This window comes from Taudactylus pleione, unplaced genomic scaffold (assembly GCF_031769625.1).
Source record: "Taudactylus pleione unplaced genomic scaffold, aTauple2 ptg001478l, whole genome shotgun sequence".
Taxonomy (NCBI): Eukaryota; Metazoa; Chordata; class Amphibia; order Anura; family Myobatrachidae; genus Taudactylus; species Taudactylus pleione.
This window is the reverse complement of record NW_028285876.1, coordinates 74759-99499: the sequence shown is the minus strand read 5'-3', so window position 1 is coordinate 99499 and position 24741 is coordinate 74759. Positions and strand designations below refer to the sequence as shown.

General features: G+C 52.5%; 1 protein-coding gene across 1 annotated transcript in view; it reads left to right on the top strand.

Moving 5' to 3' along the window:
- The window catches only part of LOC148442508 (uncharacterized), a 29957-nt gene extending 6840 nt beyond the window's left edge, over positions 1 to 23117 (top strand). Inside the window, exons 2-3 of the mRNA XM_088463875.1 lie at positions 20954 to 21349; positions 22271 to 23117. Of these exons, the coding sequence (XP_088320001.1) occupies positions 20957 to 21349; positions 22271 to 22741 (864 nt within the window). The 5' untranslated portion in view covers positions 20954 to 20956 and the 3' untranslated portion in view covers positions 22742 to 23117. The remainder of the gene's footprint in view (positions 1 to 20953; positions 21350 to 22270) is intronic.
- The last annotated feature ends 1624 nt before the right edge of the window (positions 23118 to 24741 follow it).

The window sequence follows — 24741 nt, the reverse complement described above, 5'->3', positions numbered from 1 at the left end:
GTTCTCAGCAGGTCCCCCTCTGCTGTTTCAATGTTTGTCGGTGCTTCGGCCGCCTCTTAGGGGTTCTCAGCAGGTCCCCCTCTGCTGTTTCAATGTTTGTCGGCGCTTCGGCCGCCTCTTAGGGGTTCTCAGCAGGTCCCCCTCTGCTGTTTCAATGTTTGTCGGCGTTTTGGCCGCCTCTTAGGGGTTCTCAGCAGGTCCCCCTCTGCTGTTTCAATGTTTGTCGGCTCTTCGGCCGCCTCTTAGGGGTTCTCAGCAGGTCCCCCTCTGCTGTTTCAATGTTTTTCGGCTCTTCGGCCGCCTCTTAGGGGTTCTCAGCAGGTCCCCCTCTGCTGTTTCATTGTTTGTCGGCGCTACGGCCGCCTCTTAGGGGTTCTCAGCAGGTCCCCCTCTGCTGTTTCAATGTTTGTCGGCGCTTCGGCCGCCTCTTAGGGGTTCTCAGCAGGTCCCCCTCTGCTGTTTCAATGTTTGTCGGCGCTATGGCCGCCTTTTAGGGGTTCTCAGCAGGTCCCCCTCTGCTGTTTCAATGTTTGTCGGCGCTTCGGCCGCCTCTTAGGGGTTCTCAGCAGGTCCCCCTTTGCTGTTTCAATGTTTGTCGGCGCTACGGACGCCTCTTAGGGGTTCTCAGCAGGTCCCCCTCTGCTGTTTCAATGTTTGTCGGAGCTTCGGCCGCCTCTTAGGGGTTCTCAGCAGGTCCCCCTCTGCTGTTTCAATGTTTGTCGGCGCTTCGGCCGCCTCTTAGGGGTTCTCAGCAGGTCCCCCTCTGCTGTTTCAATGTTTGTCGGTGCTTCGGCCGCCTCTTAGGGGTTCTCAGCAGGTCCCCCTCTGCTGTTTCAATGTTTGTCGACGCTACGGCTGCCTCTTAGGGGTTCTCAGCAGGTCCCACTCTGCTGTTTCAATGTTTGTCGGCGCTTCGGCCGCCTCTTAGGGGTTCTCAGCAGGTCCCCCTCTGCTGTTTCAATGTTTGTCGGCGCTTCGGCCGCCTCTTAGGGGTTCTCAGCAGGTCCCCCTCTGCTGTTTCAATGTTTGTCGGCGCTTCGGCCGCCTCTTAGGGGTTCTCAGCAGGTCCCCCTCTGCTGTTTCAATGTTTGTCGGCGCTTCGGCCGCCTCTTAGGGGTTCTCAGCAGGTCCCCCTCTGCTGTTTCAATGTTTGTCGGCGCTACGGATGCCTCTTAGGGGTTCCCAGCAGGTCCCCCTCTGCTGTTTCAATGTGGGTCGGCGCTTCGGCCGCCTCTTAGGGGTTCCCAGCAGGTCCCCCTCTGCTGTTTCAATGTTTGTCGGCGCTTTGGCCGCCTCTTAGGGGTTCCCAGCAGGTCCCCCTCTGCTGTTTCAATGTTTGTCAGCGCTACGGCCGCCTCTTAGGGGTTCTCAGCAGGTCCCCCTCTGCTGTTTCAATGTTTGTCGGCGCTACGGCCGCCTCTTAGGGGTTCTCAGCAGGTCCCCTCTGCTGTTTCAATGTTTGTCGGCGCTACGGCCGCCTCTTAGGGGTTCTCAGCAGGTCCCCCTCTGCTGTTTCAATGTTTGTCGGCGCTACGGCCGCCTCTTAGGGGTTCTCAGCAGGTCCCCCTCTGCTGTTTCAATGTTTGTCGGCGCTACGGCCGCCTCTTAGGGGTTCTCAGCAGGTCCCCCTCTGCTGTTTCAATGTTTGTCGACGCTTCGGCCGCCTCTTAGGGGTTCTCAGCAGGTCCCCCTCTGCTGTTTCAATGTTTGTCGGCGCTTCTGCCGCCTCTTAGGGGTTCTCAGCAGGTCCCCCTCTGCTGTTTCAATGTTTGTCGGCGCTACGGCCGCCTCTTAGGGGTTCTCAGCAGGTCCCCCTCTGCTGTTTCAATGTTTGTCGGCGCTACGGCCGCCTCTTAGGGGTTCTCAGCAGGTCCCCCTCTGCTGTTTCAATGTTTGTCGGCGCTTCAACCGCCTCTTAGGGGTTCTCAGCAGGTCCCCCTCTGCTGTTTCAATGTTTGTCGGCGCTTCGGCCGCCTCTTAGGGGTTCTCAGCAGGTCCCCCTCTGCTGTTTCAATGTTTGTTGGCGCTTAGGCCGCCTCTTAGGGGTTCTCAGCAGGTCCCCCTCTGCTGTTTCAATGTTTGTCGGCGCTTCGGCCGCCTCTTAGGGGTTCTCAGCAGGTCCCCCTCTGCTGTTTCAATGTTTGTCGGCGCTTCGGCCGCCTCTTAGGGGTTCTCAGCAGGTCCCCCTCTGCTGTTTCAATGTTTGTCGGCGCTTCGGCCGCCTCTTAGGGGTTCTCAGCAGGTCCCCCTCTGCTGTTTCAATGTTTGTCGGCGCTTCGGCCGCCTCTTAGGGGTTCTCAGCAGGTCCCCCTCTGCTGTTTCAATGTTTGTCGGCGCTTCGGCCGCCTCTTAGGGGTTCTCAGCAGGTCCCCCTCTGCTGTTTCAATGTTTGTCGGCGCTTCGGCCGCCTCTTAGGGGTTCTCAGCAGGTCCCCCTCTGCTGTTTCAATGTTTGTCGGCGCTTCGGCCGCCTCTTAGGGGTTCTCAGCAGGTCCCCCTCTGCTGTTTCAATGTTTGTCGGCGCTTCGGCCGCCTCTTAGGGGTTCTCAGCAGGTCCCCCTCTGCTGTTTCAATGTTTGTCGGCGCTTCGGCCGCCTCTTAGGGGTTCTCAGCAGGTCCCCCTCTGCTGTTTCAATGTTTGTCGGCGCTTCGGCCGCCTCTTAGGGGTTCTCAGCAGGTCCCCCTCTGCTGTTTCAATGTTTGTCGGCGCTTCGGCCGCCTCTTAGGGGTTCTCAGCAGGTCCCCCTCTGCTGTTTCAATGTTTGTCGGCGCTTCGGCCTCCTCTTAGCGGTTCTCAGCAGGTCCCCCTCTGCTGTTTCAATGTTTGTCGGCGCTACGGCCGCCTCTTAGGGGTTCTCAGCAGGTCCCCCTCTGCTGTTTCAATGTTTGTCGGCGCTTCGGCCGCCTCTTAGGGGTTCTCAGCAGGTCCCCCTCTGCTGTTTCAATGTTTGTCGGCGCTTCGGCCGCCTCTTAGGGGTTCTCAGCAGGTCCCCCTCTGCTGTTTCAATGTTTGTCGGCGTTTCGGCCGCCTCTTAGGGGTTCTCAGCAGGTCCCCCTCTGCTGTTTCAATGTTTGTCGGCTCTTCGGCCGCCTCTTAGGGGTTCTCAGCAGGTCCCCCTCTGCTGTTTCAATGTTTTTCGGCTCTTCGGCCGCCTCTTAGGGGTTCTCAGCAGGTCCCCCTCTGCTGTTTCATTGTTTGTCGGCGCTACGGCCGCCTCTTAGGGGTTCTCAGCAGGTCCCCCTCTGCTGTTTCAATGTTTGTCGGCGCTTCGGCCGCCTCTTAGGGGTTCTCAGCAGGTCCCCCTCTGCTGTTTCAATGTTTGTCGGCGCTACGGCCGCCTTTTAGGGGTTCTCAGCAGGTCCCCCTCTGCTGTTTCAATGTTTGTCGGCGCTTCGGCCGCCTCTTAGGGGTTCTCAGCAGGTCCCCCTTTGCTGTTTCAATGTTTGTCGGCGCTACGGACGCCTCTTAGGGGTTCTCAGCAGGTCCCCCTCTGCTGTTTCAATGTTTGTCGGCGCTTTGGCCGCCTCTTAGGGGTTCTCAGCAGGTCCCCCTCTGCTGTTTCAATGTTTGTCGACGCTTCGGCCGCCTCTTAGGGGTTCTCAGCAGGTCCCCCTCTGCTGTTTCAATGTTTGTCGGCGCTTCGGCCGCCTCTTAGGGGTTCTCAGCAGGTCCCCCTCTGCTGTTTCAATGTTTGTCGGCGCTTCGGCCGCCTCTTAGGGGCTCTCAGCAGGTCCCCCTCTGCTGTTTCAATGTTTGTCGGCGCTTCGGCCGCCTCTTAGGGGTTCTCAGCAGGTCCCCCTCTGCTGTTTCAATGTTTGTCGGCGCTTCGGCCGCCTCTTAGGGGTTCTCAGCAGGTCCCCCTCTGCTGTTTCAATGTTTGTCGGCGCTACGGCCGCCTCTTAGGGGTTCTCAGCAGGTCCCCCTCTGCTGTTTCAATGTTTGTCGGCGCTTCGGCCGCCTCTTAGGGGTTCTCAGCAGGTCCCCCTCTGCTGTTTCAATGTTTGTCGGCGCTTCGGCCGCCTCTTAGGGGTTCTCAGCAGGTCCCCCTCTGCTGTTTCAATGTTTGTCGGCTCTTCGGCCGCCTCTTAGGGGTTCTCAGCAGGTCCCCCTCTGCTGTTTCATTGTTTGTCGGCGCTTCGGCCGCCTCTTAGGGGTTCTCAGCAGGTCCCCCTCTGCTGTTTCAATGTTTGTCGGCGCTTCGGCCGCCTTTTAGGGGTTCTCAGCAGGTCCCCCTCTGCTGTTTCAATGTTTGTCGGCGCTTCGGCCGCCTCTTAGGGGTTCTCAGCAGGTCCCCCTCTGCTGTTTCAATGTTTGTCGGCGCTACGGACGCCTCTTAGGGGTTCTCAGCAGGTCCCCCTCTGCTGTTTCAATGTTTGTCGGCGCTTCGGCCGCCTCTTAGGGGTTCTCAGCAGGTCCCCCTCTGCTGTTTCAATGTTTGTCGGCGCTTCGGCCGCCTCTTAGGGGTTCTCAGCAGGTCCCCCTCTGCTGTTTCAATGTTTGTCGGGGCTTCGGCCGCCTCTTAGGGGTTCTCAGCAGGTCCCCCTCTGCTGTTTCAATGTTTGTCGGCGCTTCGGCCGCCTCTTAGGGGTTCTCAGCAGGTCCCCCTCTGCTGTTTCAATGTTTGTCGGCGCTTCGGCCGCCTCTTAGGGGTTCTCAGCAGGTCCCCCTCTGCTGTTTCAATGTTTGTCGGCGCTTCGGCCGCCTCTTAGGGGTTCTCAGCAGGTCCCCCTCTGCTGTTTCAATGTTTGTCGGCGCTACGGCCGCCTCTTAGGGGTTCTCAGCAGGTCCCCCTCTGCTGTTTCAATGTTTGTCGGCGCTACGGCCGCCTCTTAGGGGTTCTCAGCAGGTCCCCCTCTGCTGTTTCAATGTTTGTCGGCGCTTCGGCGCGCTCTTAGGGGTTCTCAGCAGGTCCCCCTCTGCTGTTTCAATGTTTGTCGGCGCTACGGACGCCTCTTAGGGGTTCTCAGCAGGTCCCCCTCTGCTGTTTCAATGTTTGTCGGCGCTTCGGCCGCCTCTTAGGGGTTCTCAGCAGGTCCCCCTCTGCTGTTTCAATGTTTGTCGGCGCTTCGGCCGCCTCTTAGGGGTTCTCAGCAGGTCCCCCTCTGCTGTTTCAATGTTTGTCGGCGCTTCGGCCGCCTCTTAGGGGTTCTCAGCAGGTCCCCCTCTGCTGTTTCAATGTTTGTCGGCGCTTCGGCCGCCTCTTAGGGGTTCTCAGCAGGTCCCCCTCTGCTGTTTCAATGTTTGTCGGCGCTTTGGCCGCCTCTTAGGGGTTTCTCAGCAGGTCCCCCTCTGCTGTTTCAATGTTTGTCGGCGCTTCGGCCGCCTCTTAGGGGTTCTCAGCAGGTCCCCCTCTGCTGTTTCAATGTTTGTCGGCGCTACGGCCGCCTCTTAGGGGTTCTCAGCAGGTCCCCCTCTGCTGTTTCAATGTTTGTCGGCGCTTCGGCCGCGTCTTAGGGGTTCTCAGCAGGTCCCCCTCTGCTGTTTCAATGTTTGTCGGCGCTTCGGCCGCCTCTTAGGGGTTCTCAGCAGGTCCCCCTCTGCTGTTTCAATGTTTGTCGGCGCTTCGGCCGCCTCTTAGGGGTTCTCAGCAGGTCCCCCTCTGCTGTTTCAATGTTTGTCGGCTCTTCGGCCGCCTCTTAGGGGTTCTCAGCAGGTCCCCCTCTGCTGTTTCATTGTTTGTCGGCGTTACGGCCGCCTCTTAGGGGTTCTCAGCAGGTCCCCCTCTGCTGTTTCAATGTTTGTCGGCTCTTCGGCCGCCTTAGGGGTTCTCAGCAGGTCCCCCTCTGCTGTTTCATTGTTTGTCGGCGTTACGGCCGCCTCTTAGGGGTTCTCAGCAGGTCCCCCTCTGCTGTTTCAATGTTTGTCGGCGCTACGGCCGCCTCTTAGGGGTTCTCAGCAGGTCCCCCTCTGCTGTTTCAATGTTTGTCGGCGCTACGGCCGCCTCTTAGGGGTTCTCAGCAGGTCCCCCTCTGCTGTTTCAATGTTTGTCGGCGCTTCGGCCGCCTCTTAGGGGTTCTCAGCAGGTCCCCCTCTGCTGTTTCAATGTTTGTCGGCGCTTCGGCCGCCTCTTAGGGGTTCTCAGCAGGTCCCCCTCTGCTGTTTCAATGTTTGTCGGCGCTTCGTCCGCCTCTTAGGGGTTCTCAGCAGGTCCCCCTCTGCTGTTTCAATGTTTGTCGGCGCTTCGGCCGCCTCTTAGGGGTTCTCAGCAGGTCCCCCTCTGCTGTTTCAATGTTTGTCGGCGCTTCGGCCGCCTCTTAGGGGTTCTCAGCAGGTCCCCCTCTGCTGTTTCAATGTTTGTCGGCGCTTCGGCCGCCTCTTAGGGGTTCTCAGCAGGTCCCCCTCTGCTGTTTCAATGTTTGTCGGCGCTTCGGCCGCCTCTTAGGGGTTCTCAGCAGGTCCCCCCTGCTGTTTCAATGTTTGTCGGCGCTTCGGCCGCCTCTTAGGGGTTCTCAGCAGGTCCCCCCCTGCTGTTTCAATGTTTGTCGGCGCTTCGGCCGCCTCTTAGGGGTTCTCAGCAGGTCCCCCTCTGCTGTTTCAATGTTTGTCGGCGCTTCGGCCGCCTCTTAGGGGTTCTCAGCAGGTCCCCCTCTGCTGTTTCAATGTTTGTCGGCGTTTCGGCCGCCTCTTAGGGGTTCTCAGCAGGTCCCCCTCTGCTGTTTCAATGTTTGTCGGCGCTACGGCCGCCTCTTAGGGGTTCTCAGCAGGTCCCCCTCTGCTGTTTCAATGTTTGTCGGCGCTACGGACGCCTCTTAGGGGTTCTCAGCAGGTCCCCCTCTGCTGTTTCAATGTTTGTCGGCGCTACGGACGCCTCTTAGGGGTTCTCAGCAGGTCCCCCTCTGCTGTTTCAATGTTTGTCGGCGCTACGGACGCCTCTTAGGGGTTCTCAGCAGGTCCCCCTCTGCTGTTTCAATGTTTGTCGGCGCTACGGACGCCTCTTAGGGGTTCTCAGCAGGTCCCCCTCTGCTGTTTCAATGTTTGTCGGCTCTTCGGCCGCCTCTTAGGGGTTCTCAGCAGGTCCCCCTCTGCTGTTTCATTGTTTGTCGGCGCTACGGCCGCCTCTTAGGGGTTCTCAGCAGGTCCCCCTCTGCTGTTTCAATGTTTGTCGGCGCTTCGGCCGCCTCTTAGGGGTTCTCAGCAGGTCCCCCTCTGCTGTTTCAATGTTTGTCGGCGCTACGGCCGCCTCTTAGGGGTTCTCAGCAGGTCCCCCTCTGCTGTTTCAATGTTTGTCGGCGCTACGGACGCCTCTTAGGGGTTCTCAGCAGGTCCCCCTCTGCTGTTTCAATGTTTGTCGGCGCTACGGACGCCTCTTAGGGGTTCTCAGCAGGTCCCCCTCTGCTGTTTCAATGTTTGTCGGCGCTTCGGCCGCCTCTTAGGGGTTTTCAGCAGGTCCCCCTCTGCTGTTTCAATGTTTGTCGGCGCTTCGGCCGCCTCTTAGGGGTTCTCAGCAGGTCCCCCTCTGCTGTTTCAATGTTTGTCGGCGCTTCGGCCGCCTCTTAGGGGTTCTCAGCAGGTCCCCCTCTGCTGTTTCAATGTTTGTCGGCGCTTCGGCCGCCTCTTAGGGGTTCTCAGCAGGTCCCCCTCTGCTGTTTCAATGTTTGTCGGCGCTACGGCCGCCTCTTAGGGGTTCTCAGCAGGTCCCACTCTGCTGTTTCAATGTTTGTCGGCGCTTCGGCCGCCTTTTAGGGGTTCTCAGCAGGTCCCCCTCTGCTGTTTCAATGTTTGTCGGCGCTTCGGCCGCCTCTTAGGGGTTCTCAGCAGGTCCCCCTCTGCTGTTTCAATGTTTGTCGGCGCTTCGGCCGCCTCTTAGGGGTTCTCAGCAGGTCCCCCTCTGCTGTTTCAATGTTTGTCGGCTCTTCGGCCGCCTCTTAGGGGTTCTCAGCAGGTCCCCCTCTGCTGTTTCATTGTTTGTCGGCGCTACGGCCGCCTCTTAGGGGTTCTCAGCAGGTCCCCCTCTGCTGTTTCAATGTTTGTCGGCGCTACGGCCGCCTCTTAGGGGTTCTCAGCAGGTCCCCCTCTGCTGTTTCAATGTTTGTCGGCGCTACGGCCGCCTCTTAGGGGTTCTCAGCAGGTCCCCCTCTGCTGTTTCAATGTTTGTCGGCGCTACGGCCGCCTCTTAGGGGTTCTCAGCAGGTCCCCCTCTGCTGTTTCAATGTTTGTCGGCGCTTCGGCCGCCTCTTAGGGGTTCTCAGCAGGTCCCCCTCTGCTGTTTCAATGTTTGTCGGCGCTTCGGCCGCCTCTTAGGGGTTCTCAGCAGGTCCCCCTCTGCTGTTTCAATGTTTGTCGGCGCTTCGGCCGCCTCTTAGGGGTTCTCAGCAGGTCCCCCTCTGCTGTTTCAATGTTTGTCGGCGCTTCGGCCGCCTCTTAGGGGTTCTCAGCAGGTCCCCCTCTGCTGTTTCAATGTTTGTCGGCGCTTCGGCCGCCTCTTAGGGGTTCTCAGCAGGTCCCCCTCTGCTGTTTCAATGTTTGTCGGCGCTTCGGCCGCCTCTTAGGGGTTCTCAGCAGGTCCCCCTCTGCTGTTTCAATGTTTGTCAGCGCTTCGGCCGCCTCTTAGGGGTTCTCAGCAGGTCCCCCTCTGCTGTTTCAATGTTTGTCGGCGCTTCGGCCGCCTCTTAGGGGTTCTCAGCAGGTCCCCCTCTGCTGTTTCAATGTTTGTCGGCGCTTCGGCCGCCTCTTAGGGGTTCTCAGCAGGTCCCCCTCTGCTGTTTCAATGTTTGTCGGCGCTTCGGCCGCCTCTTAGGGGTTCTCAGCAGGTCCCCCTCTGCTGTTTCAATGTTTGTCGGCGCTTCGGCCGCCTCTTAGGGGTTCTCAGCAGGTCCCCCTCTGCTGTTTCAATGTTTGTCGGCGCTTCGGCCGCCTCTTAGGGGTTCTCAGCAGGTCCCCCTCTGCTGTTTCAATGTTTGTCGGCGCTACGGCCGCCTCTTAGGGGTTCTCAGCAGGTCCCCCTCTGCTGTTTCAATGTTTGTCCGCGTTTCGGCCGCCTCTTAGGGGTTCTCAGCAGGTCCCCCTCTGCTGTTTCAATGTTTGTCGGCGCTTCGGCCGCCTCTTAGGTGTTCTCAGCAGGTCCCCCTCTGCTGTTTCAATGTTTGTCGGCGCTTCGGCCGCCTCTTAGGGGTTCTCAGCGGGTCCCCCTCTGCTGTTTCAATGTTTGTCGGCGCTTCGGCCGCCTCTTAGGGGTTCTCAGCGGGTCCCCCTCTGCTGTTTCAATGTTTGTCGGCGCTTCGGCCGCCTCTTAGGGGTTCTCAGCGGGTCCCCCTCTGCTGTTTCAATGTTTGTCGGCGCTACGGCCGCCTCTTAGGGGTTCTCAGCAGGTCCCCCTCTGCTGTTTCAATGTTTGTCGGCGCTTCGGCCGCCTCTTAGGGGTTCTCAGCAGGTCCCCCTCTGCTGTTTCAATGTTTGTCGGCGCTACGGCCGCCTCTTAGGGGTTCTCAGCAGGTCCCACTCTGCTGTTTCAATGTTTGTCGGCGCTTCGGCCGCCTCTTAGGGGTTCTCAGCAGGTCCCCCTCTGCTGTTTCAATGTTTGTCGGCGCTTCGGCCGCCTCTTAGGGGTTCTCAGCAGGTCCCCCTCTGCGCTTTCATTGTTTGTCGGCGCTACGGACGCCTCTTAGGGGTTCTCAGCAGGTCCCCCTCTGCTGTTTCAATGTTTGTCGGCGCTTCGGCCGCCTCTTAGGGGTTCTCAGCAGGTCCCCCTCTGCTGTTTCAATGTTTGTCGGCGCTTCGGCCGCCTCTTAGGGGTTCTCAGCAGGTCCCCCTCTGCTGTTTCAATGTTTGTCGGCGCTTCGGCCGCCTCTTAGGGGTTCTCAGCAGGTCCCCCTCTGCTGTTTCAATGTTTGTCGGCGCTTCGGCCGCCTCTTAGGGGTTCTCAACAGGTCCCCCTCTGCTGTTTCAATGTTTGTCGCCGCTTCGGCCGCCTCTTAGGGGTTCTCAGCAGGTCCCCCTCTGCTGTTTCAATGTTTGTCGGCGCTTCGGCCGCCTCTTAGGGGTTCTCAGCAGGTCCCCCTCTGCTGTTTCAATGTTTGTCGGCGCTGCGGCCGCCTCTTAGGGGTTCTCAGCAGGTCCCCCTCTGCTGTTTCAATGTTTGTCGGCGCTTCGGCCGCCTCTTAGGGGTTCTCAGCAGGTCCCCCTCTGCTGTTTCAATGTTTGTCGCCGCTTCGGCCGCCTCTTAGGGGTTCTCAGCAGGTCCCCCTCTGCTGTTTCAATGTTTGTCGGCGCTTCGGCCGCCTCTTAGGGGTTCTCAGCAGGTCCCCCTCTGCTGTTTCAATGTTTGTCGGCGCTGCGGCCGCCTCTTAGGGGTTCTCAGCAGGTCCCCCTCTGCTGTTTCAATGTTTGTCGGCGCTTCGGCCGCCTCTTAGGGGTTCTCAGCAGGTCCCCCTCTGCTGTTTCAATGTTTGTCGGCGCTTCGGCCGCCTCTTAGGGGTTCTCAGCAGGTCCCCCTCTGCTGTTTCAATGTTTGTCGGCGCTACGGCCGCCTCTTAGGGGTTCTCAGCAGGTCCCCCTCTGCTGTTTCAATTTTTGTCGGCGCTTCGGCCGCCTCTTAGGGGTTCTCAGCAGGTCCCCCTCTGCTGTTTCAATGTTTGTCGGCGCTACGGCCGCCTCTTAGGGGTTCTCAGCAGGTCCCCCTCTGCTGTTTCAATGTTTGTCGGCGTTTCGGCCGCCTCTTAGGGGTTCTCAGCAGGTCCCCCTCTGCTGTTTCAATGTTTGTCGGCGCTTCGGCCGCCTCTTAGGGGTTCTCAGCAGGTCCCCCTCTGCTGTTTCAATGTTTGTCGGCGCTTCGGCCGCCTCTTAGGGGTTCTCAGCAGGTCCCCCTCTGCTGTTTCAATGTTTGTCGGCGCTTCGGCCGCCTCTTAGGGGTTCTCAGCAGGTCCCCCTCTGCTGTTTCAATGTTTGTCGGCGCTTCGGCCGCCTCTTAGGGGTTCTCAGCAGGTCCCCCTCTGCTGTTTCAATGTTTGTCGGCGCTTCGGCCGCCTCTTAGGGGTTCTCAGCAGGTCCCCCTCTGCTGTTTCAATGTTTGTCGGCGCTTCGGCCGCCTCTTAGGGGTTCTCAGCAGGTCCCCCTCTGCTGTTTCAATGTTTGTCGGCGCTTCGGCCGCCTCTTAGGGGTTCTCAGCAGGTCCCCCTCTGCTGTTTCAATGTTTCTCGGCGCTACGGCCGCCTCTTAGGGGTTCTCAGCAGGTCCCCCTCTGCTGTTTCAATGTTTGTCGGCGCTTCGGCCGCCTCTTAGGGGTTCTCAGCAGGTCCCCCTCTGCTGTTTCAATGTTTGTCGGCGCTACGGCCGCCTCTTAGCGGTTCTCAGCAGATCCCCCTCTGCTGTTTCAATGTTTGTCGGCGCTACGGCCGCCTCTTAGGGGTTCTCAGCTGGTCCCCCTCTGCTGTTTCAATGTTTGTCGGCGCTTCGGCCGCCTCTTAGGGGTTCTCAGCAGGTCCCCCTCTGCTGTTTCAATGTTTGTCGGCGCTTCGGCCGCCTCTTAGGGGTTCTCAGCAGGTCCCCCTCTGCTGTTTCAATGTTTGTCGGCGATTCGGCCGCCTCTTAGGGGTTCTCAGCAGGTCCCCCTCTGCTGTTTCAATGTTTGTCGGCGATTCGGCCGCCTCTTAGGGGTTCTCAGCAGGTCCCCCTCTGCTGTTTCAATGTTTGTCGGCGCTTCGGCTGCCTCTTAGGGGTTCTCAGCAGGTCCCCCTCTGCTGTTTCAATGTTTGTCGGCGCTTCGGCCGCCTCTTAGGGATTCTCAGCAGGTCCCCCTCTGCTGTTTCAATGTTTGTTGTCTCTTCGGCCGCCTCTTAGGGGTTCTCAGCAGGTCCCCCTCTGCTGTTTCATTGTTTGTCGGCGCTACGGCCGCCTCTTAGGGGTTCTCAGCAGGTCCCCCTCTGCTGTTTCAATGTGTGTCGGCGCTTCGGCCGCCTCTTAGGGGTTCTCAGCAGGTCCCCCTCTGCTGTTTCAGTGTGTGTCGGCGCTTCGGGCGCCTCTTAGGGGTTCTCAGCAGGTGCCCCTCTGCTGTTTCAGTGTTTGTCGGCGCTATGGCCGCCTCTTAGGGGTTCTCAGCAGGTCCCCCTCTGCTGTTTCAATGTTTGTCGGCGCTTCGGCCGCCTCTTAGGGGTTCTCAGCAGGTCCCCCTCTGCTGTTTCAATGTTTGTCGGCGCTTCGGCCGCCTCTTAGGGGTTCTCAGCAGGTCCCCCTCTGCTGTTTCAATGTTTGTCGGCGCTTTGGCCTCCTCTTAGGGGTTCTCAGCAGGTCCCCCTCTGCTGTTTCAATGTGTGTCGGCGCTTCGGCCGCCTCTTTGGGGTTCTCAGCAGGTCCCCCTCTGCTGTTTCAATGTGTGTCGGCGCTTCGGCTGCCTCTTTGGGGTTCTCAGCAGGTCCCCCCTCTGCTTTTTTTCTGCGTGATTATTATTGTTTTATTCATAAGTACAGTGTATAAAGTAATGTGTTACTGTACAAATAGATTATTTGTCACTGTCATCAGTTTACTGCCTAATTGGAGCTTGCACTCTACATTCCCTCTCTCAGAATGTATACACACTAAGGTTTTGAGTCCCATCTCCAGTACACAGGAACCTCATCAGCGCATGTTTTACAGATATTTTCAGTATCACAAGTGAAATAATTTGCACCTTTTGTGTGAGCCAGTAATTAATACACCTGTGCACCATCTAGGAGATCCATAAAACATGCACTGTCGGGCCACTGAGGAATGGAGGTGGGAAACAGTGCCATGGGGTACATTTATAAAATAGCAGTATGTTTTTGGTATGTGGGAAGAAACCAGAACAGCCACAGGAAACCCTTATATAAACACCGGGAGAATATACAAACTCCACACAGATAGGGCCCTGGTCATCATATATATATATCGTATATACTAACTATATTTTGCAATATTTATAGCAGATAGAAATTCTGTCTTACAGTCATTTTTTAAGACTATAAATTGTAATGCAAAAGTTCACATATTATTAAACGCCCTCTGAAATGGCAAATCAGTCAGGAATGTGAGTGCAAGCTCTTGGTTCTTGGACCCGAATAAGGGTTTGAGACAATTAGTTTCCCTGTAAGAGGTCATATATTACAATGATGAAAATACAGAAGGATAATTATGATACACATAGTAATAGCTGCATTACAATTGTAATTCTTATTCTGTCCGATTACAAGATATACTCAGGATATCAAAGATAAATATTAGAGATGAGGGGTTCGGTTATGGATCGGATCATCCCCCCAAAATCAAATCTCAGAACGAGGCAAAATGTCATCTTTCACGGACATCTTGGCACAGAAGATAATGTTTTGCCTCGTTCTGGACTCAGCGGAAAGACACTAGCAGATGTACCCAGTTTTGCTCAGGTAGCTATTTACTGTTTCCATTTCCAAGATGGAAACAGACCTCTCCAGTAACACATTAATCCTAAATGTGCGGATCGGTTTTACTCGGATTTTAAAAACGGCATGATATTGGCTATCCGGCTGTGACGTGTTTTTGATAGCCAATAAGATAAATCCAAACTAATCCGAACTTGCGGTAATGTGGCAAAAAGAACCGAGTAAATCCGAACCCGCACATCTCTAATAGTTATGCATCATTGCCATAGTAAGACATTACCCTCCCTCACCTATGTACTAACACATTCCACTCCCTCACCTCTATAGTAAAACACATTACCCCTGCTCACCCCTTTAGTAACACATTCTCCACCGTCATCCATGTTGTAACTCATTCCCTTCCTTCACCCCGTAGTACACATTTGACATTTCCTCTCTCACCTCTGTAGTAACGCAATCCCTTCCCTCACTGTTGACGTAGGGGAGCCACACCAACTGCCAGTGTTGAGTGGCAGCAGTTGGAGTGACAGTTGGTGTTTGAATTCTGAACTGTGCTGCATGCACGATGCGATATACTGTGTGTGTATAGTATATATATATATATATATATAAATAAATGTTTAAAAAATGTGTATCGTATCACATATATGCGGTAACCTTCCCGAATTACCCCAGCCTTTCAAGAAGAAATTCCCATACTGGTCACTAGGTTTAGGCAACTTATTTTTTGTAAAGTGTTGTCACCGTGACGCAACAGTTAATTTTGCACTAAAGGTATTTTGTAACTTAAGTGTAATTTTTTTACATTGATTTTTGTAATTGTATTGATATGTGCATTGCACTATATGTACTAATCTTTTAGTTGATTGATACAACAATTTACCTCAATACCAATAAATGAATGTATGGTTTATACAATGAGGATAAGTAACTGAGTTTGGGCACTGTACCTCAGGGTGCGTCTCACAGCCGGAAGCCGTCCTCTTCTGTCTGACCACTCATCAGCGTTGATAGGGCCCAGTGTAACTTCCAGCCCCGCCCCCTCAGTTGCCAGATATCTCTGCCCACAGCCTGTCACTCTCACTGGCTCCACCTTAAATCCTACCCTCACATCTCTGACACAGCCTTCTCCTGCGGGTGACCTCTGGAAGGAGACGCTCAGGATGGTGGTTCCCTATACAGCAGCGCATGCAGCTGCCAACTGCCGCCCGTGTGCTGAGAGTTCCGGCTCCTGCCTGCCCACTCAGGTCTCCTGCAGCTGCTGCAGCACTTGCACAATAATGTAAAAGGAGCATTGGGCACTACCATTAATAGTATGGGGCAGCTCTCATAAGTCCTAACCATATGAACCTCTTTTTAGTACAATTATATTATATACTACGGCTATTGGGTCATGATTCCAGCCGCAGGACAGATTAGATCTACATTTGTGTATTTGTAAATTCATTTAGACAGAGAAAAATGCAAACAGACCGACTCTTTTTTTGCCAGGTTATCACCCCCCCCCCCCCCCCAATGATAAATTACCAGAAAAATAAATCGTAAGTTGCAAATTTTGGGCAAAAAAAAAAACGTTGAAAAAAGATTGAAAGCTACTTTTTTTCCAGGAAATGACTGTTCCATGTAAATTGGGGGTACGTTAAAATGGGTACAAGTATATTTTCATGTTGTAAAAACACAGTTTTAAAAACTTAAAAAACCGCCTGCTGCGACTGCGTGCGATGTTTAAAACACTTGACGCATCCATATCGCCCATCGAAAAATCAGACCCAATACGTTCAAACCATTTTCAAATTTATTTATTTTTGCCCAAAATTTGAGCTTCTTTTTTGGCTAAAGTGCGCAACTTACAATTTTTTTTACGGTAATTTATGATTAGGGGGTATCCACAGGGTTCTGAAAGAAATCCCCACATTTTTAGGTAAAAATAGGGATTTTGCATTTTTTTTGCCTGGTCTGGGATGGAGAAAACTTTTCTCCAGTTTTTTTTCGCCTGTTGTCGTTTTGTGGGCGGAAACGCCCGTTTTCACAAATGGCGATAGAAACGTTTGTTTTCGGTGCTAATTGATTCAGGCTCTGAGTGTCTATTACTGCATATTGCAAATATATATTTACTACTGCATCCTGGCACCCAATGTAATTGTTATATTTGGAAATCCTTAAACAGACGGCACTTGTACAAATAAAAGAAACATGAGGCAGGGTAAAGTGGGTTAATTTGCCTCATGTTTGTTTTATACTTGCAATATGCCACCTGTTTAAGGATTTTATTATGTCCTGTCACTATGTACAGTAGGAGCTATAGGACGTCACCATGACATTAGAATATTGAAGGAGAGTACCGCTGATACAATATATTCTATATCTATCGATATATACATAACAGGGCTGCTTAACTGGAAAAATAGATTCAGGAAATGGGGGTGGAGCTATAGAAAGTTTTTCTATAGCTATTATATACAGGGCCGGATTAACAATGGGGCGGGTGGAGCTACAGCTCCAGGCCCCAAATGAAAATAGGCCCATATGAACGAAAATGCCAGTGCTGACAGTTTATTACTTTTTTTCTGTCCCATCAGCTTTAGCAGCATTGCAAAGTCTAATTCCTACTCTCCCCCAATAGTCCCTAGCCACGCCCATTCAACCCACTAACCCCGGCTGTCCTTAGCTTATCCCCTGCCCATTCACCTCACTGAAGTCCCAAGCCTCATCTATTCAACTTCGCTGACCGAAGCCCGGCCTTAATGCTGGGGAACCTTTCAGTGTTTTTAGTATGCAATATGTAAGTGTGGGGATATTAGATAAAAGATGCTAGTATGCGTCGTGCATCTACGTGTTTGTGGAGTACACCGTGGTACGTGTTTTGCGGGGTTGGTCATATGTGTATTAATAAATGTGTGTATTGTTTTAGTAAGGACTTTTAACAGTGTTCTGTTGCGTAGGAAACGCACAATGCTAAATAATAACATAGTGCTGTATATTTACTGATACTATGTGGGATTCGCAAAATGGCCCTGTGTGACTTTTCGCAAAATGGCGTCATGCAGACTTTAATTTTAACAGATTCTGGGCCTGATTCAGAGCCAGACTGTCTGAAAGAGCGCTCGCTCTGAATCAGGGCGTTTTTTTTCTCTTCGTGCGGCCTCCTGGCCGCTCGCATAGCTGTGGGTGACCACCCACAGTTATTGCGAGTGGCCGGGTGATGGTCGCGATGGTCGAGACCATCGCGACCATCTTGGCTTGCGACGAGACCATTGCGGTAGGGTCTCATTCCCGCAAGGCCCAGTGAGCTTCCGGCTCTAAATAGAGACGGAAGCTCACCACTGACATCACTCGTGATGTCATTGGGGCCGCCCCCAAATGGCAGGCATTCCTTCGGGAACGCCTCCCTTTGGCCAGCCACCCCCCATGCCCGCCTCCCAAATGGGGCGAGCTGTCAATCACCATCGACAGCTCGCCCCCTTTGGTGAGAGACTCGGAGCAACAGAGCACCCGTCGCTAGCCGGGTCTCGCGCATGCGCGCGTCGGAGCCGGCTCCGGTGTGCGCAGTGGCCAAACATCGACCCGCTCGCGAGCCCATAGCGCTTGCGAGCGGGTCTGAATCAGGCCCTCTGTCTCAGCCAATCATCCGGCTTCGACAACTGCAATCGCAGTCCCGATCGCAGTGGAGTGTTCGTGCACTGTGATGCATACGCATGTGCAGTACGCAACAATCATCCCATTGCATGCGTAATCGCAGGTGCGATGCTTGCTGAATCAGGCCCTAGGTGTGCTCCCACACACCGACATCGGGGTCGTTCCATCATTCGTGCATGATGGTCATTCACCGGATCGTGTAGCTATATCGTTCCATCGGATGATCAGGCATTGTGTAGGCGGGTCGCCTAGTGTGTACCCAAACTTTCACTCCCTGGTGCCAACCCTCTCAACACTGGTGGGTTTGACTTTTGTTGGGTTATGGTAGCAGCAGGCAGATAACAAATCCTAGGTTAATAAATGTGGGCTTTACACACAGGTCATATTTAAAAAAGGGATCATAGGGACTGATTCAGAGATGGACGATTTTGTACAGTAGCTGTGACTTTGGACGCAGCTGCTGTGCAAAAATAGTCTAATGTCTGCAGAGGAAGGAAAAGACGCCTCCTGTCGGCATCTCAGATCCGACACCTGCAGGATCAGATCAGCATCGTGACGATCACATCCCCCAAAATGGCTGCAGCCTGTCAATCTCTGCGTGCAAGGACACAGGGACCATTCTGCACATGCGCAGTTTCCCCGCCTTTGGAGATGTGCGCAAACCATCAGGTTCGCATAAATATCTGAATCCGGCCCATAAAATTGCATCCATTTTTCTCCGGCATTGTCTATGCCCTTCAAGCCCACATAGAGATCAGTTATACTTAGGGAAGCCAATCCTGGTATCAGCGGGAACCCTGGGATTTACCGTTACAAAGTCTGGGATTTAAATTCCAGGATTGGTGCCTCGACTCACGGGATTTTCGGGATTAACTCAGTGGCCACTGCGGAATGCTCCAGTGCAGGCTGTGCGGCTTTTTTCACCCTGGGCAGCACCAGTCCAGAGGGCTCAGACGCTGCCCCCGGGCCTCCTACAGCTATGCAACTGTGTGTGACGTCATAGGGGTCATGCTGCGCAGACGTACGCCTCAAAGTGGAGGTTGACTCTCTCTGTCTGAGCCTGAGGACTGCAGTGACTGTGAAAGAACCACGGTGACACACTGCTTGCCTGGTCCTGTACTCTGCAAAATGACTATGCTGTGCCTGTAATTGTTCTTCTTGAGGAGGGTGAGTCAATGTGTGACAGTAACACACACACAGACGCTCACAATTTCTTCTCAGTGTGGGCTGAGTGTGAGGGCTGGGCTGGCTGGCTTCCTGTGACTGTTCTGTATATGGGGGCCATGATGGGGCTTGGAGGCCATGAAATAATTATTTTTTTCTGTGGGGCTGGCGGCCTATTTTCATTGATAAACTCAATCCCGGGATTACCGGGATTGAGATTTTTTTCAATCCCGAATCCTGGGATTAAAAAAATGAGGCGGGATTGGCTTTCCTAGCTATACTCATTATTACATTTAGTCCCAGGGCCAGCATCAGGGGGGTACTGCCGGTACTAATGTGCTGGGCCCGTACTCAGAGGAGGGCCCGCAGAGTGCAGATGATACAGCCTGTGAACGGCTTGTTATGCTGGGTACAAATTAGACGATGTATACCTAGTGCAATGGGACCTAACAACATCCTCGACGGGCGATGTCGCTAACGACCTGCGGGAGCGCACATATCATGGGTACACACTAGACAATGTACCCGATATGTGGCTCCGATCTGCGGGAACGGGCGATATATCGTCTAGTGTGTGTACCTAGCATTAGTCACAGACACATGTCTGCTTGTGAGGACAAAGCAGTTTGCAGCTAGGATCAGTGGTAAGCTGTGGGCCCCCCTATCAGTGTCAGTCACTGTGACTACTGGCTAGCGGAAGATGTGTGCCCCTTCTCATAGGAGAGCAAAGCAGAGGCTGCAAGACTGCACAACTTAAGGTGGTTACACCCTGGACGATGTGTACCTGGACAATAGATTGGCCCAACAGGTCGAGATATAGTACCGCGAGTGCACATTAGAGAGATGTAATGAACAAAAGAATGATCCCTTGCTCCGTTCTTCATTACCTGCAGGGGCGTATCTATAATGGATGCAGGCCCCTGGGTCCAGGGGGGCCCCGCATTGCACACCCTGCACCCATAATCTTACCTCTCCGAAGTCCCATGTCGGCGCGGGGGTCCGGCGCTGTAAAACGACTGGAAAATGGCTGCGGCATGCCATTTTCCCGTCATTTGTGCATGCGCAGTACAGGAAAAATGGCCACCGTGGCCATTTTCCCGGTGATCTGTGCAGACACTGTAGACTCTGGGCATACTCTAGTACCCAGAGTCTATAACTCTGGCACTGGCAGCGCACAGCTCAGTGCGCTGCCGGGCGGAGAGGAGGGGGCCCGTGTCGGAGACTGCACGCGGGCCCCCTCCTCTCTAGAAACGCCCGATTACCTGCAATGGCGCCGCAAACTATATCATCTGGTTGACCGAGTAGCATGGCCGACCAGACGATATCGCATGCGACCACGGGAGGGCATGGATTGGGTGTACACGCGATCGTACGATCCGGCCGATATTTCATTCCGATTTGTTTTCGTAAGAGACATGTCGTGCCGACATCATCCCAGCTTTATAGTGTCTCTGCATGACCTGTCCATACTTCTCCTCTGCAGGGGATGATCATGAGACAGATAAATCCCCTCTCCCCACCCCCTCTCTGAGTCCCCGCCCCTTCCTGCTTTGCCTGTCCTCCCCAGCAAGCTGAGTGTGAAGCCCCGCCTCCCTGCACCCTTCCAGTCCCTATCCCGAGTCCCCGCCCCTTCCTGCTCTGCCTGGACTGGCTCTCTCTCCTGCAGGCAGCATGTGAGGGAAGACACTGAAGGTGCCCACACATATAGCGACATTTTACACGATCTGGCCGATTTCGACGAATCGGGTAAAAAAAGTACAAATCGTGAGTTTATACTCACGGGCACGATGCCGATGCACGTCCCCGCTCGTCGTACATCGCATTTTCTGATCTGCCGTGCTGTAGGGCAGATTAGCCAACCATGAACACGATGGAAGCAGATCGTGAGGGTTTTTTCCCTCATGATGAATCGTACGATTCATCACACAATGCGGAATTTGACTGACAGAAGCCTGGACACGCCCCATCGCCATCTTGTGCAGCATCGTGTATGGAGCAAGACAGTCGCACATTGAGGAGCCTGCACACTGGATTCTTGTTTTGGACAAGTTTTGGTGAGTATTGGTACAGTTGAAATACAACCACATTGACCACCAATATGTGCTCCCCACTGCCCACCAATGTGTGCCACCAGGTAATAAATGCATGACCCAGCCACCGCCTACCGTATTGAGGCGGGCAGTGGCTGGGTCATGCATTTAAGCTCCCACTGCCCACCAATGTCTGCCCCCAGGTAATAAATGCATGACCCAGCCACCGCCCGCCGTATTGAGGCGGGCGGTGGCTGGGTCATGCATTTAAGCTCTCACTGCCCACCAATGTGTGCCCCCAGGTAATAAATGCATGACCCAGCCATCGCCCGCCGTATTGAGGCGGGCGGTGGCTGGGTCATGCATTTAAGCTTCCACTACACACCAATGTGTGTAATATAACAAAAAAATAAATAAACACGTATTTTACAAAATAATCACCATACATTACATTTAAAAACACATTATTTAAAGCTGGGGGTCTTCTACCTTTCGGTCTCCAGCTGTTGTGGAATTACAGATCCCAGGATGACCTGCCACCCACCTTTGAAACTGTTTTTAGGGCATCCTGGGATCTGTAGTTCTACCACAACAACAGGCCCAAAGGTGGAAAACCCATACTGTCAAACAAAGAAAAACAATAAACACATCACATTCCTGTAAAAGAAAGCATGATTAGAATACCATAACAAACCTTTAAAAACCTGTAAAAAAAATAATATTAAAACATTAAAAATGTGAACTATAACAACATTACATTTAACAAAACTATATACACAAATATTTAAATGTCCTTTTTTTTCTTATTCATAGATAATGTCCATGGATTCTGAACGTGAATTCGTTACAGGATTCATTGAAATCCTGCACTCGAAAGAGTGTCTGTGGAAGATCAGTTCTCGGAAGTACCACAATAAGTCGCACAAGTTGGCCGCACTAGAGGAACTTTTGGTGTATACGAAAAAATACATATCTGATGCAGACCTGAAAACTGCACGGCAAAAGATTCAAAATCTCAGGACAGTGTACATCAAAGAAAAAAAGAAGGTGGATGACTCCAAAAAATCAGGAGCGGGCACAGATGAAATATATACTCCTGCACTGTGGTACTACCATATGATGTCATTCATCAGTGAACAAGAGCCTCAAAGGGAATCTATCATCTTGATGTCTGAGCGTGAGGGAGAAGAGGAGGTTGCAGAAGTCTTGGTAAGTAGTGACACAGTTTAAACCAAAATCCTTAATGTTTTTGTTGTTAAATCCCAAATGTCCAATTTAGTCAGTAGTTCACAGACAGTCCTCCTGCAATGGTACAGCACCTGGTCCATTGAAATAGGTCATGTACTCCTCCCTCACTTCTTTGGCACGTGCGGTGGATGTTGTTGTAATTGGTGGTGCAGACACAGATGTCAAATGTTCAATGTCCTCCAGGGGTCCTACATCTTCTGCTCTAGCTGGGACAGGTCCTCGTTGAGTAGATTTTCTTCGCAGAAAGTTGTGCAGCACACAGCACGCCATCACGACCCAGTTTATCTTCTCCACATGTAGATTGATGGTGGTGTGGAAAATGCGGAAGCGGTTGCTCATTATTCCAAACGCATTTTCCACAATGCGTCGTGCCCGGGATAGACGGTAGTTGTAGATCCTTTTCTCTCTGGTCAGGCCCCTGTGTGCAAATGGCTTCATCACATGTTCATGTAATGCAAAAGCCTCGTCTGCAACGAAAACGTAATTTAGGCCGTGCTTTGTCTGGTCCAGTGAGGGCAAGTTGAGGGTTTTGTTGGCGAGTCTCTGGTAGAAAGCCGTCTTTTTGAAGGACCCACCATCTGAAGCATGGCCATTCTTGCCGACATCCACAAACAGAAATTCGTAGTTGGCATTCACCACTGCCATGAGAACGATGCTGAAGAATCCTTTGTAGTTGTAGTAGTATGATCCCGTGTTGGCAGGTGGGTTGATGCGGATGTGTTTCACATCGATGGCTCCTCCGCAGTTAGGGAAATTCCAACATTGTTCAAAATCTTCCGCGATGCTGGTCCACTCCTCCACGATGTTAGGAAACTGTAAAAATAGTAAAAAAGGGGTTAAAACATGACTATAATTTTTTTCATATCTTTTTTTCCTATATAGTCTCCCACCCAACACCCTGATTTAGCATCCACACCGGACCTCAGTCTGCTCGGTGGTGACAGTGATCCGGAGAATAGCACACAAGTGAAAACTCCACTTCCACCTGGACCCTCATCTTCTCAACAACCCCAAAAAAAGAAAAAAAAACAAGGGAGAAAGGAAAATCTTACTGAACGTGAGGACAATATTTTACAAAACGCAGAACGGCTTCTGCAGAAACCCCCAGATGCAATAGATGATTTCACAGCTCATGTGAACAGCACATTGAGAAATATGGATACAGATATCCAAAGAAATTTTCTAAAGTTAACCCACGACCTATTGAGTCGCTATATGAGCAAAAATCTCACAAATTCTACATACATTGCAGATCCAATGCTATTTTCCCCTGCCCCAAATAGGTATGTCCGCCCCCCCCCCTGCCCAGTTAGATATTACTCCCCCACCAAGCACCAGCACGACCTTGTATAATGCTCTGCTGGATGCAGATGAGTCGCCCCAATATACAGAGATGTAAATTTATTTGATAAGTAATTTGGTTGTTTTTTCTGTCTTGCTTTTAATGTCACCAAATTTTATGAATTCTAATAGGTGCTTGCTGCATGGGATAGGGTGGTGATGACGCTATTTGGACAAGGTCACTACGCACATGGCACAAGTACACATTGCTGGAAGCTGGGGCCACAATGTACACTTGTGCCATATGTGTATTGGCCTGTTCAAACTTGCGTCTGACCCACCCTATCACATACAGCCGGCTACCTATTGGGATTCATAAAATTTGGTGATAATGTTCTTTTGTGAACTTGTTACAAAAAAAGTATATTGCACACAGTTTAGTGCACACTTTCAGTTGCCTGCAGGTCAGTGCACATTGTACTAAAAGAAGGCAATTTTTTGCTTTATGTTGAGTAAAAAATAAAAATTATTCTTTGCACAAGAAACCAATGTGTGGTGTTTTTTTTTAACTTACCTTGCAATACTGGTACTGTAGCACTTTTACGATGGCTTTGCAGGTCTCCGGAATGATGACGCCCAAAGACTGAGGTGAGATGAGTGTCCCAAACTTAGGTCTTCCAGTGATCTTCCTGTAGCCAGGTACCTTAGGGTAGCCACCAGTCTGTCTTCAGCAGGGATTGCCCTCCGCCACCTTGTGTCCTGTCTCTGGATGTGGGGGGTCACCAGATGCAGCAATTCTTGGAAGCTGGCGTCATCCATGCGCAGGTAGTTCCGATAGTCGTCCGGGTTATTCTCCTTGATTTCCATCAGCAGGGACATGTGAGAGCGGGTATCCCTTTGTAGCAGCCACTCCTTGGTCCAGCATGCTCTCGTCCTTCTTCGCTGGGCCCTCTTCCTAATCTCCAGGACGCCAGCTTCAGCGACCAACACTCTATACCGATAGGGATGCATCAGTACAGAATTCAGGAACAGGTTAGAATGCAGGTAGGTACCTCACACTTGCAGGTAGAATAACCTTTATAAAAGGCAAGCCAAATACAAAGAGCACAGTAGCAATGTACAGGATTCAGCAGGAATACACCTAGCCTCATCTAGTAGCAGAGCAGAATGTACACAGAGTTTAAAGGATGCCTGCTTTTTATACTCCCTAGATAGCCCCTCCCATTGTTATGGCTATTTAAATTTCCCACTAATAGTCAAGAGCCTGTTTTTTTTTTTTTTTTTAACTCACGATTTGTTATGGCCAATCTCACGATGTGTACGATCCGATAGATCGTGAGATCGCAACACAGATTGGGTGTCTTCTTTCCAAAATAGTGATCACGACGGCAAGGGAGCTTCCGTGAAAGTTCATGAGGAAATTGGCCATAAAATCGTATCGTGAGGACATCGGTATGTGTGTGGGCACCTTAAGTCGCAATGCGATGCGACTAGGGTGCACCAGGAGACAGTGTGCTGATTAGTCTGATATGTGACACTTGTATTTCTGTGTGCGACTGGCTGTCTCAATCAGCGCGCAAAGTGCGACAATGCAGCGACCACTGATTTTTCCCACGCCAAGCACCGTTTACATTCTCAGTCGCAGACACAGATATACAAGTGTCACATATTATATTAATCAGCACAGTCTCCTGGTGCTTCCTAGTGACATTGCATTGCGACTTAGGGCCATATTCAATTTGAGGCGAAAAGTCAGTTGCCGGTCTTTTCGGAGCCAAAGGAGGTTTTGGAAGTGAAAAGTTATCGCGCTTGTCCACGCGATTCCTCGTATTCCGTTGCATTTTGGCGAAAACGGGACCCGGCGAAAAGGAAATCTGCGATAAGTGCTGTAATTTTAGGGGAAATCAGCCTGACAACTTCCAAAAGATGCTCTGACATGTGGGTTCACTATGAGTACCCCCGAATAGCCCTGCTAAAGGTATGTGGGGTCTTTAAACGGTCTCTACAGGTGCTTTTATGCGTCTTTGACAAACATTTTTTGGGAAAAATAACTAGTCCCATCAAATTTGGGG